The 13727-nt window shown below is 45.2% G+C and overlaps 1 protein-coding gene across 1 annotated transcript in view; it reads right to left on the bottom strand.

The window, feature by feature from the left end:
- Positions 1-7829, bottom strand: part of Prtg (protogenin) — a 101514-nt gene extending 93685 nt beyond the window's left edge. The window contains exons 1-2 of the mRNA XM_021207134.1: positions 7571-7829; positions 5347-5649 (exon numbers count right to left, since the gene is read on the bottom strand). Of these exons, the coding sequence (XP_021062793.1) occupies positions 5347-5649; positions 7571-7646 (379 nt within the window). The 5' untranslated portion in view covers positions 7647-7829. The remainder of the gene's footprint in view (positions 1-5346; positions 5650-7570) is intronic.
- Between the last annotated feature and the right edge of the window lie 5898 nt (positions 7830-13727).

The raw sequence follows: 13727 nt of genomic DNA, 5'->3' as shown, positions 1-13727 counted from the left end.
TTTCTGAGTTCGAGGCCAGCCTGGTCTACAAAGTGAGTTCCAGGACAGCCAGGGCTAGACAGAGAAACCCTGTCTTGAAAAAAATCAAAAAAGTGCTGGAGAGATGGCTTAGTGGTTAAGAGCACTGGTTGCTCTTCTGAGGGTCCAGAGTTCAAATCCCAGAAACCACATGGTGGCTCATAACCATCCGTAATGAGATCTGATGCCCTCTTCTGGGGTATCTGAAGACAGCTACAGTGTACTTACATATAATAAATAAATAAATCTTTTTTAAAAAGAAAAATAAAAAAAGGGGGGGCAGAAATAATACACACATTCATGTGGTGTATGTGTGTGTCTGTGAGTGTCTGTGTGTGTATGTGTGTCTGTGAGTGTGTGTGCATATGTGTGTGTCTTCAAGAAAGGAGAACTCTACCCTCTTGTTGGAGGCTGCTTTGCTTATTAAAAAAGAAAAAAGAAATCCATCAACTTTGAAAAGAGGGAGATAGTGTTACAAGTGGCATAAAGTGAGAGAAGAACGCATGCAAAGGAGGAAAAACTGGTTCTCTGACCCAGAGATTATCAGGGCACTGATCCCCAGACCTTAAGCAGGGAGCGCCTCAGAGCCAAGCCTCCCCGGAGAAGCCTGCAGAACGAGGTGTCTACAGCTTCTACTGAGCTGACTTCTGAATCCTGGACATCTGGCAAAACTTAAACAGATTTGTTCAAGCTCTCTCTCTTCTAGAGTATCAGGAGGCAGTAATGAAGCTTTATTGTACAGTTGGCCAGATCGGTCTCTCGAAATATCTATTTTATTCTCTTTATTTTTTCCAACATCCATCGACTCAGAGTTCCATGTTAGTGCCGCTCAACCGGAACAGGTGGCTGTAAGTTTTGGCTGTCTCCAGAAAGGAGTCTGGCCTCAAAGTCAAAGCCTCGCCCAAATAAGGACACTGCAGGAAAACTTTGCCAGTCTTGGGTCCAGCATCTCTGATAAAATTCAAATAATCTGAGCTGTCTTTTAATATCCTTCTCTTTTCATACGCCACACTGGTCCCTTTTCTCAAACATTATTTTAAACACTTTAAACGTCCTTTATATTCCAAAATAAAGTTTGGGTAATAATTTATGAAGGACTGTTTAAGGCAGAAACCTACACCCACAAAATAAAAATGCTAAGACCTTCCTCTCACACTGAAGCAGTAGTGTCTTCCTCAGGAAAAACAGCATGTCCTTCCAACAGCAGTGAGTCTAGTCATGTTTTTTTTTTTTTAAGATTTATTTATTTATTATATGTAAGTACACTGTAGCTGTCTTCAGACACTCCATAAGAGGGCATCAGATCTCATTATGGATGGTTGTGAGCCACCATGTGGTTGCTGGGATTTGAACTCAGGACCTTCAGAAGAGCAGTCGGTGCTCTTACCCGCTGAGCCATCTCACCAGCCCTGGTCACTTTAAAGTTATAAAAACACTCACTTAATCTCAAAGTTTTGTTTTGTTTTGTTTTTTAAATCTGAAAGTAAAGGAATTCCATCTACAGGTTTTAAGCCTTTGCCCAAGTTTTTTTTAAAAAAAAAAAAAAAAAAATCACGAAAACCCTAAAACATAGCCGGATTTGTGCTGTCTCCCTCACAGCCAGAGGCTTCGAGTCCCACCTTTTATGGAAGGGAAACAGACAGCTTCCTGTTCGGTTCTCACTGATGGCCAGACTTTTACACATCACAGAACACGCCCGCCTCCTCCTTTACCCCCCTTATCTTAATTTACACTTGTTGAAATCTGAGACCGTTTTAGCGCACTAACGCTTTCCTCTGAGATTTATCTTACGCCAGCATTAAGGACGCAAGGAGCATCAATACAGCTCTCTGGTTACTTGGTATTCCTAAAATATTTTAATCACAGTGTTTATAGGAGGAAGACTTAGCGCTCAAGGAGGTGAAATTTTGATGTACTGAAATGTAATGTATTCACATTCATAGACCCTGCTTTAGTGTCCTGATTATTACATATATGACGATTATAGGCAACTAGGGAGGGGCCTCCCCACACCACTCCTCCTCTTTTCTAATTACATGAAAATGTAAAAAGGGGGCCCATGAGATGGCTATCAATACAAAGGATTACTTTTTTTTTTTAAAGCTATATATTATGTTAACCCTATGTTTTCCTTTTTTAAAAGGGATGCCTTAGCAAAACTAAACTAGACGCATTCTTTTGTGCTTGGGTGAACAAGCGGAAAGCCAAGCCTCCAGGCCCTGGGGAAGAGCCCTGTGCCGATGTGCCGGGGAGATAAGGTCCCACAGTGACACTTAAGGAAGGGCCAGCTCGCTTTCGAGTTTCTGCATTCCTCAAGAACAATTCATGGCAATAAGCAACTTTGCAGAAGAGCCACATGAAAGCCGAGGCCAATGAATGAGGGTCATCTGCTCTTTATCACAGGGTAAACCTCACCCTGGCCAGCGGCTAACCTTTTAACCCTGCCCATTCCTAATTTACACATGAATAATGGAATTCTGGCCCAGAGTGCAACTTTCCGGATTCTAGCCTGCTAAATTCAGAAACTAAGACTCAGCCTATGGGTTAAAAAAAACAACAACAAAATAAACAAACAAACAAAAAAAAAGTTAAAGAGTGTCACAGATTAAAGTTTTAGATTACAGATGGCTACTACAGCTAAACCAAAAGCAAAAGCTGCATTCGCTCATAACACCCCTAAGGAAACAAAAAGAACAAGGTGCCCTGGTGCCCTGGTGCCCTGGTGTTATCCGTAAGGGTAAGAACTAGCTACACACACACACACACACACACACACACACACACACACACACCAGAATACCCACTTAATGCTCCTCAGCTCTTCCTGCTCACGATAACATCTGCACAGGAAGAGCGATTAGAGCCCCTGTCACAAGACGCTGCCTCTTAAACATCAAAACTATGAATCCAGGATCACTGGGAGACGTCTTATTTTTAAAGAGAAATCTAAATTTAAATATCTTGGGCGCTTCTTGTTTTAAATCCATAACAGCGACTCTACAAAATTTCTCCTGTAACACTCCCCAACCAAAGCAAGAGATGTTCTAAACATTCAATCTGGGGAGTTGCGTTTGCTTGTGAGGTCCTGTGAGATGGATCAGTGAGCAAGTAAACATTTCTAAAACAGGGTCTTGATATGCAGTCCACACTAGCCTAGAACTCACTCACTACCCTCCCTCCTCAGCCTTCCACAGGATGGGCTCACAGGTATGTACCACACCTGACTTTTCAATGCAAGTTCTTATATTTATAATATGACGATTAGGCCATCTACTTCCCCACAATACTTCTCAACGTGATTAATATCTAAGTATTAGTAATAAAAGTGTTAAAGATTTTTTTAAAAAAGTGAAGATACTCAAAATGGTAAACGCTTTTTGTACGATTGGTTGGAATTTTTTATTTTGAATTTGGTTTGGGGGTTTGGAACCTAGACACTCATGCATGCCAAACACATGTTCCAACACTGTGCCACAAACCCAGACCCCGGTCCTAATAGTTGCTTCATTTCCGATTTTATTTATGGAGTCGGCAAGCTGGGTGAGCTATGGGGTTCAGTCTCAGGAGGTCCTGGAAACAAGGGTGGTCTGGTTAAACGTCTGTCTTTTAAGTCCTCTGTCCACTCACCTCCATCACCCACTTCCCCACAAAAACTACCTAAGCCACAGTGCCTTGACATGACAAGATTAAAATGAAAAAAAAAAAATGATTGCAGGAATCTGGAAAGATGGAGACGCAAAAACCCCACAGTGATTGCACATTCGACAAGGCACAGGCGAACAGACACAAGGCTAAAAAGTGCACATTCTCTTCCAAGTGGATTTATCCAGTGAAACCAGCACTCAATGCAAGAAAGATTACTGACCAGAGACCCTAGCCAAAGGAAATCAGTGGGGTGGGGCGGGGTTTATCAGAAGTCTTTTCATCATTATGTTCTTTGGTAGGGGTGGAAGTTGGCCTAGGATTGGAAGCATCTCTAATCTGCCAATGTAATTCAACACAAACATCTCTCTGTTTCCAGGATGCATCATCACTGCACAAATTACCCCCAAGGACTTCCCTAAGCTCAGCAGAAACATGCCAATGAGCTGTAGTTAAAGTCACCTGGAATCTCTGAAGCTACCTTGCAAGCTTCTGCTGTGTAGACCTTGGACGGACCACTCCCTAAAGCCTACGTGGTTATCTCAAGAACGCGCTCCTCCTGTCCTACTCTTTATGAACAGGTCAGTGTGTGTACAGTGCAGGATCTGACCTTCCTGGGTTAACAGCATAGCTGGACTGTAACACTCTTGCCACCAGCTCAGTTTACTGAATACTGCTTAGTCACCTGAAGCGGTGGCGACCTGAAGGTGTTCCCTTTCCTGGCCTAAGCCCATCCTCACACCCAAAGCAGCTGCCAAGTCAACCACGATCCAGAGGATCACTTACACTGATGGTTTGCTCAGACGATGTCAGTATAAAGAAAATCCTTAAATCACAAACTTGATGACAACTGAAATAAGAAATGAGCAGGTCTTAGGGCTGGAGAGATGGCCCAGCAGTTAGGAGCACTGGCTGCTCTTCCAGAGGATCCAGGTTCAATTCCCAGCACCCACATGACAGCTTACAATTGTCTCTTAACTCCAGTTTCAGGGCATCTGACACCCTTATACCAACATGCATTCAGGCAAAACACCAATGCGCATGAGAAAAGAATGAGTAAAAAATTTAAAAGTTACAAAAAAAACAAAAACAAAAAAACAAGAGCATTTCTGACCTAATTCCATTAGGCCTAAAACAGAAACAGCCATAATCTTGTTCCCTCCCAGCTGGAAAAGACTAGAACTACTTCAAAGGCTCAAGAGTCACTAACCAATGCCCTCTCTTGCATTCACAAAGCAACATGGGTGATCTCAGGGCAGTCTGAGATGGAAGGATGGGCTGTAAGAAAGATTTAGCACTCAAGAGCCAGCCACACAGCAGAAAGATTTATTTGTGGTTGTTTCCACTCAGTGATCTCTAAAAGATTAAAAATTTTACAACAGCTCTGTTTGCACTGGCCAAACTTCTTCATGTAATTCTTACAGTGAGCCACGTCTGCCATGTGGCTAGGCCCGCCTACTCAGGTTTTCTTTCACGCTGTGTCCAAAGTCGGATTTGAGTTTGCTTCCCAACCTGTGGAGTTTACATACATAGATTTCTCTGCATGCATCCCTTAGCACCAGCTAGCATCTTCTCTGGTAAAATTCTTAATGTATGCATGACTTTAGTGCTACTTATAAGTCAATTTAGGAAAACGAATTTTAACAATGAAAAGTGTTCACCACCAAGAAGAATTTCAGCACTTACTTGACAACGTCAGGTGAGCTTTCTGACTAAGAATGGCCCCGTATTTGTTCACTGCCAAGCACTGATAAACTCCTTCATCCGATTGCTCTCCCCTCCTGCCTTCCACCTCACTGATGTATAGAGAGCCGTTAGATAGAACCTGGATCCGTTTATTTTCGGACAATTTTGCTCCATTTTTCAACCATGTGACCTTCATGGGGCCTTCTCCGTGAGCCTGGCAATCTAAAACGACTGGGTCTTTCCTTGTGACTGTTGCATCCTGTGGTTCTTTCATGAAAAACAGTTCGCTAAAGCTCCACACGCCTGCAAAGGGAAAAAAAAGGGGGGGGGGAGAAAGAGGTATATCCAGAACTACAGGTATAAAATCATTTAATCATTTAGCACACATCTTTGTGGTAGAAGGCAGTTTCTCCAGTCATAATGGTCAACTTCCAAGGACCCTAATAACCACTGACCCTTCCAACAACTCAAAACATGGCAAGATTCTAATACCCTCTATGCAGCCTAAAAATTTGGTTCTCAGGTTTCTCACCAGAGACCCAAAATCATCAGAACCTACTAGTACAAGCTGTTTGCTACTTTACAAGCTTGTCAAAAAGATCTTGAACAGGGTTAAGCCATAAAAGTCTAATTTTACAAGAAATCATTAGCAAAACTCCAACTCTGTGAACAAGCGAGTTTATTTCCTTGTCTCCTGAAGTGTTTTGGGGAAACCCGGCACCTACTCCTTTGGGAAGTACGTTTATCTTTTGTGACAAATTACAAGTTTGCATTTTTTTTTTCCCTATCTGCCCTTTTACAGCAGGGATGCTGTCTCCACTCCTTAAAAGAAATCCATTTACTTCATTTCTGCCAAGCCAGCTAGGTATTTAAAGGGCACACAATAGACTTTGAAAAGTTGGTAACTTGCCGCTTGTACTCAGTGGGTGATCGGATTAGGAAACCTTTATTTCACTTTTTTAGTGCTACCAACTGTTGGAAAAAAAAATGCGTGACTAATTGGTCCTTACTGTCTAAGAGGGATAGGAGATTGCTTAATCAGCCAATACACATTTTTATCAGAGCAGAGGAAATGCTTTATCCAAGCATACACAAGCTCCAGGTCCCCCAGAATAATGCACTCGTTGCCTCCTGCCATCAGAGCAAAAGCTTGTTGATTTGAGCCAACAAAAAAATTAGGAGTCTTGGTGGGAGATTTTTTTTTTTTTTTTTAACGTTTCTTCTGGTCAGCTCGAGGACCTGATTACAAATACCCAGCAATGATTTATCTGTTTCTGATCAAGATAGATCCTGAAAACCTCAGAGTCTGGGGCTCCAGACTTCCCCTAAGGTCTCTTGGGCAGCTACCCCAACAACCCCGTGCAGCATGCACCACTCCGGAAGACGCCCATTGTGTTTCTGAGCCGCATCCCACTTTGATCCTTTCTCTTGCTAACTGAAACTAACTCCTTCAAGGAAAAAAAAAAAAAAAAAAAAAAAAAAAAAAAAAAAAAAGAAAAGAGGAGAAGGAGGAGGGGGAGGAGTGGGAGGAGGAGAAGAGACCAGTGATGGTAACTTACAAATGAATAACCCAAACCCCTCTCGTCAAAGACCCTCCTTTCCCTAATATTCACTTTACATTTTTCTGTCCTTGAAGAAACCAAGACTGTAGAAAGGGAAATAAATAAATTTATGCAAGTTTGTGCAAGGTTAATCTGGAGGTTTCAGGGACCTCTAGCCGGGACCCCAAAGACCTACATGCAGAAAGTAAGTTCTATCCAGACACCTTTCTCCCTGCCTCTCTTTGGGCACAAATGGTCCACACAACTTTCTCTTTGCAATTTCATCCTCCCATCTTCTTGCTCAGTTTGGAGCTTCGAAAACGTGGGGCACCCAGCTTGGCCACCAAGAGACCTGGAGGAACCCCACTGCAAACCCTGGAAACGGCGCGCAACCGCGGCGCCCCCCTGCGTGGAGAGGCTGCCACTCAGGAAACAATATAAATAAAACCACGTGCGGCCGGGAAGGCAGCGCGGAGCCCCCAGCTGGCCGCAGCTCGGACAATGGCTTGAGCAGGGCTAGTGGTCAGCGGATCTAGGGAGACTCGGCCTTGGCCTCGGAGCGCTCGGAGAGCGCATCCGGAGAGAACCCTGGCCCGCCCCACCACCCGAGGCATCCCTGCCCGTCCGCCTCCCCGCGCACGGTCGCGCACGGTCGCGCACACTCGCATGGGAAGCGCGCTCACCTGGAACCGAGCCGAGCGGCGGCAGTAGCAGCAACAGCAGCAGGGGCAGCATCCCCGGGCTCACGGGAGGCGCCATTCAGCGGGGCTGCGCGGGCATGCTCCCGGGCTGTTCGCCCGCGCCCGCTGCTCCCGCTGCTCTCCTGGACCCGCAGCTCCTGCTGCAACACGCTGCTCCGGCGTGGGGAGGCGACGCGCCGCTTGCAGGCGCACGGAGCCCCGCGAGTGCGCCAGGCCGCGGGGACCACGCGCGCCGCGTCCAGCCGGGGGCGGAGGGAGGCTGTAGAGGGCGGCGCAGTGGACAGCCTGGCCGGCCGGGGACTACTTTCTACATCTGGCCCCTGGGCCCCGTACGGCGAGGTCGGCGCTGCTGGCGGAGGGACACGCTGAGATCGCCTGGACGACCCCGGGGACAGGGGGAGGGCCCCGCCGGACAATGCACCTGGGGGTCAAGCCCCCGCCCCTCGGCCTGCGCGCCACGGCCGGCCACCGGGCCACAAAGGCCAATCCTCCTGGCCGCGGCCAGCCCCCCGGGGCCCTTCTCCCTCCTGCGGGCCAGTTGAAGATTCTGCACGGAGGAGGGGGTTGGGGTGGAGGGATGGTGTTGAGAGATGTGGAAAGGCCGGAGACTTCTCCCCTGATGGCCCCCTGCCCATCCCCCTGCCTTGATCACCCGCCCAGGCCCTGATCAGGGAAACCCAGTTCCCACTTCTGAGGCTTGACAGCGCCCCCGGAGGCATCCTACGGCGACAACCCCCACCCCCCAACTACCACCCACATTTGGAGACTGTTCTTATCTTCTCTGGTCTCATCAGATACAGCCCTGGCTTCAAAATCATCTTAAAGAGCCCTAAAATTAGGAGTTACTTTGTGGGGAGACGTTTTAACTCTGCTTCAAGTTAATTTTTTAATGTGTGAGAACTAAACGCAGAAAGTAGAGAGTGAAAAGGCGAGGCGAGACCACTTTGGTGGGTTACTTGCTTAAAAGTTAGGCTGATGAAAGAAGACACCAACGATGGGAATTTGTTCACAGCTCTTGAAATTAATTAAGGATAACCCAGAGGAGTCGATACGTACATTTAAAGAGGGCGGGCTAACGGGGGGTGGGGGGCGCTACCGTATGGAGCCTACAGAGCCTTTACACGTGGATTAGCGTTTGCTAATCCCGATCTAAATCTTTGGCACATGACGAGGGCACAGGCTAAAAGCTAACTTTAATTAAAGCCGCTGACGGAAATCTAGCTTTTGTCACTAACTGCCTTTAGCAAGTTCCAGGAATCCTCCTGATTGCATGCGGGGAGGAGGGTGGGAGTGAGAGAGGGGAGGGTGGTTTTGGAAAGCCTTTAGGACTTCTGCACTATTTGCTCTAAAATGTACTTAAAAGTCGGTCTACTTTGCAATTTCATTTTAACCCCGTGTAAAACAACAGTACCCTTGTCTCTGTTGAGTCCAAATTTGCTTAATTTAGATGAGTTTGAACAATTTCTAAACCTCAGAATATAAATTCGAATAGAAAGAAAAATGAGATACAGAACTATTGCCTTTTAAATTACATTTTTGTTTGGGTTGTTTTGAAACGGGGTCTCACTTAGCAGTCCAGACAAACCTGGGCCTCACTAGTATGCTGTCCAGACTGGCTGGCATAGGTTTGAGCCAGCATTCCCAGACTGGCTAGATTTTTCTCTATTATATGATTATTTTCTTCTCCCTCTGGACTTCTTAGTCCCAACAGACCCTAAGTGTTTCTGTTTCCTGGATAAGATGTGTTAATAAGATGTTCTTATTCAGTTACAGCCAGTGGTCTTTAATGATTTGGGACATGGTGTTGCTTTGAGGAACAGTATTCTCATTGAAACAAAATGAAGAAAGATGATGTAATAATACCTTAAACACCATGCTGAACCAAGTTGACCATGTATTGACTGCACCACTCTGGACAGGAGTAGAGCTCCTCTGACCATGTATAACATTTGTGCTCTGCTCAAAAAGTTTTCGTATATACTCCTTGGCCTCCCATGGTGAACCTATGAGGTTAATAGAGAAGTTGGAAGCAAAGAGTTTATTTTATCTCACAGCTAACAATCCATCACTGAGAGAAGTCAGAGCAGGAAGGAGAGGAGAGATCATTGAGGAGTACCATTTCCTGGCTGGTCAAAGTGTGAGTGTGCGTGTGTGTGTGTGTGTGTGTGTGTGTGTGTGTGTGTGTGTGTGTGTGGTTTGTTTGTTTAATACAGCATCCAGGACCACCAAACCCAGGAGTAACACCACCCACAGTGTGCTGGGCCTTACTGCATCAATCCTTAGTTTAGAGCATGAACCACACACAGGCTTGCCCACATTCAAGTATGACAAGGACATTTATCCAATTAAGTTTCCCTCTCCAAATAACTTGTGCCAAGTTGACATACTAGCCAGCACAGATGTTCTTATTAGTAATAACTCCTATTTAATTTGAAGAAACAGAGTCAGCTAAGGTCACCCATTAATAACCGATAACTAGGAGTCAGGCTTCATGTTTTGTAATTCTCAAGTTTTACCTGTTTTGGGTATAGAATCCTTTCTGCCTTTAAACTTCTCTTTCCTTCTTAAGTGTTTTGTTTGTTTGTTTGTTTGTTTGTTTGTTTTTTCTGTACTAGAGTTTGAACCTAGGGCCCCTGTTTGCCTGGCAAGCACTGGACCATTAAGCCACGCACCTCAACCCCCTTGCCTTTTCTATTTTGTATCATTTCTAAGATTTACTTTTTATTTTCAAGTATGCATTGAGTGTCTTTGTGTAGTTTTGTGCTTGAGAGTGTAGGTGCCCATGGTGGCAGACACCCTAGAGCTGGAGTTACATGTGGTTATGAGCCTCCTGGACTGGGTAATGTAAGCCAAGCTCAGTCCTCCATAAAAGCTGTACATGTTCTTAACTGTTTAGCTATCTCTCCTTTTATTAATTTATTTTTTTAACTTCTTGAAACAGGGTCTTATGTAGCAGAGACCAGTCTTGAACTCTTGGTCTTTCTGCTTTCACCTTCTAAGGGCTGTGAAACCACCATTCCCTGTTTATTCTGCAATTGGGAGTCAAATCCAGGGTGTCGTGCATGCTGGGCAAGTCTCTAGTAGTTGACCTCTATTCCTAGTCTCTTTTGTCTACTTAAAAATAAGACAGACAGAGGCTGGAGAGATGGCTCGGCGGGTAAGAGCACCGACTGCTCTTCCACTGGTCCTGAGTTCAAATCCCAGCAACCACATGGTAGCTCTCAACCATCTGTAATGGGATCTGATGCCCTCTTCTGGTGTGTCTGAAGACAGCAACAGGGTGCTCATATACATAAAATAAATAAGTAATTAAAAAACAAAACAAAAAATCGCTATTCAGATGGCTTGAGATTGCTCCCACATTATTATAACTCTTGCATTATGTCCTACGAACCATACCCATTTAAGAGGTTACGATCCAGCTCTTGCAATGATCTGTAACCTCCATCCATAAGTGTATGTTGCATACACTAGACCATGCCACAGTGGTAAAGCCTGGTTTGGGGTTTCTAATACACTCAAGTTCAGGTTTCAATATTTTATAAACAAGTTACTGAAGCTCTCAAACCTAATGTATTTAATTAATGTAAAGGAGGAAATGCCAGTGGGCTGCAGGGAATCCTAGCGCGTGTGGGAAGCACCCGCTCGACCCAGCTCTGTAAGTAAGTAATCGCCTCCATTACTGTTAGTTAGTAAGCAGACAGTCTCAATAATGACAAACCTTCCTCCTTTCAGGCAGGTTTCATTCCAAAAAGGAAAGGAAAGGAAAGGAAAGGAAAGGAAAGGAAAGGAAAGGAAAGGAAAGGAAAGGAAAGGAAAGGAAAGGAAAGGAAAGGAAAGGAAAAGGAAAGTTTATTTCTAATAGTCAAATCTGATTGACTTGGAGAGGACTCTAAGAAGCTCTTTGTTTAGTGCCTTTGTTGTGCTGAAGGACAAGGTGTGAAGCCTCCTAGGCTTTCCCTTGGAGGATGATGCTTATTGAAACAGCTACTTACACCCATCTTACTTTCATATTCAAATCAAAGCCATTGACTTTCAGACTGAAAGTGGAGATCACTCATAGATACTGAGAGTAAAGAGCTGAAGGGGTCAGGGAGGTGGCTCTATGGGTAAAGTGCTTGCTGCAGAGCCATGGAGACCTGAACTCAGACTCTCAGCAGCAGTGTGAGACCCAGGCACAGCAGTGACTCCATGTAACCCAAGCAATAGGGTGAGCAGAAAGGTGGGTCCTGGGGCTCACTGGTGAGCCAGTCCATCCAAATCAATGAGCTCCAGGCTCTGCAAGAGACCCTGTTTCCAACACATAAGATGAACGGGCAGGAGAGATGGCTCAGCAGTTAAAACCACTTACTCCCTACAGCGGACCTTGTTCGATTCCCAGCACCCACGGTTGGCGGGGGAGGGTCTTATAACCCTCTGTAACTTTAGTTCTGGGAAAACAGTGACATTTTCTGGCCTCCAGGGGCACCAGGGACACATGTAATACACTTACATGCATGCAGGGGTGGGGTGGGGGGAGGAGCTGAAGAAGATGCCCAACATCAACCATATATATACATACATGTATACATACACACACAATACACATATTCACACATGAACATGCATGCACTTGCACACTGAAATCTGGAGTAAAGTTGTGGGATATATTTAAATTTATTCTTCTTTTGTTTCTATTTGTTTGTTTGTTTGTTTATTTGTTTTTACAAAACCAAGACACTAGTTTCCTAAGTTCGAGTGGCCTAACACAACATCAAGAGAACATGCCTGCAGCCATCAGGCTGTGGCGCTGTGGAGTGATCTTCAAATCCACAGACCCCTGAACATTACCTGATGTGTGGATTCACAGTCTGTAGAAGATCACAAGTCCAAGAATATTGCAAAGCAGCCGAATAATGCAGTTCTCAAAAGGTACCGAGCTTCGCTGAGTAGTTAGAAGAGCAGGCCGGATGAGCAGCCTGGGCGTCCGTCCGTCCTCATGGTAGAAGTCCTTCCTGGACAAGCCTAGCAGCTACCACCAAAAACCCGGAGACGAGTGTTTGTGAACGGGGGTGGTAACTACTGTGGCTGTGAGTGGTACCACACCTGTGAAAAGAGTATGGAGGTATGGAGGTTCCCCAAAGAGTAAACAAGATGTCAGCTACCATCACACACTCAGTGAGCCCAGGACTAGGAAAGCCGCGGCCAGAGGATCAAGTGTTTGGAGCAGATATCGTGACTCTGGAAAACAAAGCAAAAGAAAACACAATCATCATTTAAACGGCATTTGTTTGTTCATTTATTTGTGTGTGTGTGTGTACATGCACGTGTGCGCGCGCACACACACACACACACACACACACACACACACACACGCATGCCACTGCACACAGGTGAAAGTCAGAGGACAGACAACTTTTAGGAATTGACTCTCCCTTGCTTGCCATCGTATGGGTTCCTGGGATTGAACCCAGGGTGTTCAGCTACATAGTAAGTACCTTTACCCACTGACAGCAAGGTACCCTCTTGCCAGCCCCAAACAGTGTGTGTGTGTGTGTGTGTGTGTGTGTGTGTGTGTGTATGTTTCATATTCTGTCACTTGGCAGCAGGCACCCTGTGGGCACAGACCAAGCTCTGATTTACCTTGTGCTCCCTGTTTAACAGGAAGGACCCTGCCTTGCAGTTAAGAACTGAATGCTAACTTTTGGGATAGCATTTGAAATTTAAATGAAGAAAATATCTAATAAAAAACTTTAAAAAAAAGAACTGAATGATGTATTTTTAAAGATGCTTATGTTTGGTGTTTATGTGGTTGCCTGCATGTATGTATATGTAACGTGTATATGCCTGGTGCCCAAGGAGACCAAAAAGAGGATGTTAGATACCCTGGAACTGGAGTTAACCATCATATGGTCCTGGGAACTGAACCAGGTCCTTATGGAAGAGCAATAAGTGCTTTTAAATGTTGAGCCATCTAAATAGGTTCTGAATAGATATTTCTTATATGAAAAGGTAATGAGTCACTATCCCATAGTGCTGATTAAAAAGATGGATATGGAGCCGGGTGGCAATGATAGTGGTGCATACCTTTAGTCCCAGCACTTGGGAGGCAGAGGCAGGCGGATTTCTGAGTTCGAGGCCAGCCTGGTCTACACAGTGA

The sequence above is a fragment of the Mus pahari genome, chromosome 10 (genome assembly GCF_900095145.1).
Source record: "Mus pahari chromosome 10, PAHARI_EIJ_v1.1, whole genome shotgun sequence".
Lineage (NCBI taxonomy): Eukaryota > Metazoa > Chordata > Mammalia > Rodentia > Muridae > Mus > Mus pahari.
This window is presented reverse-complemented; position numbering and strand designations above follow the sequence as displayed.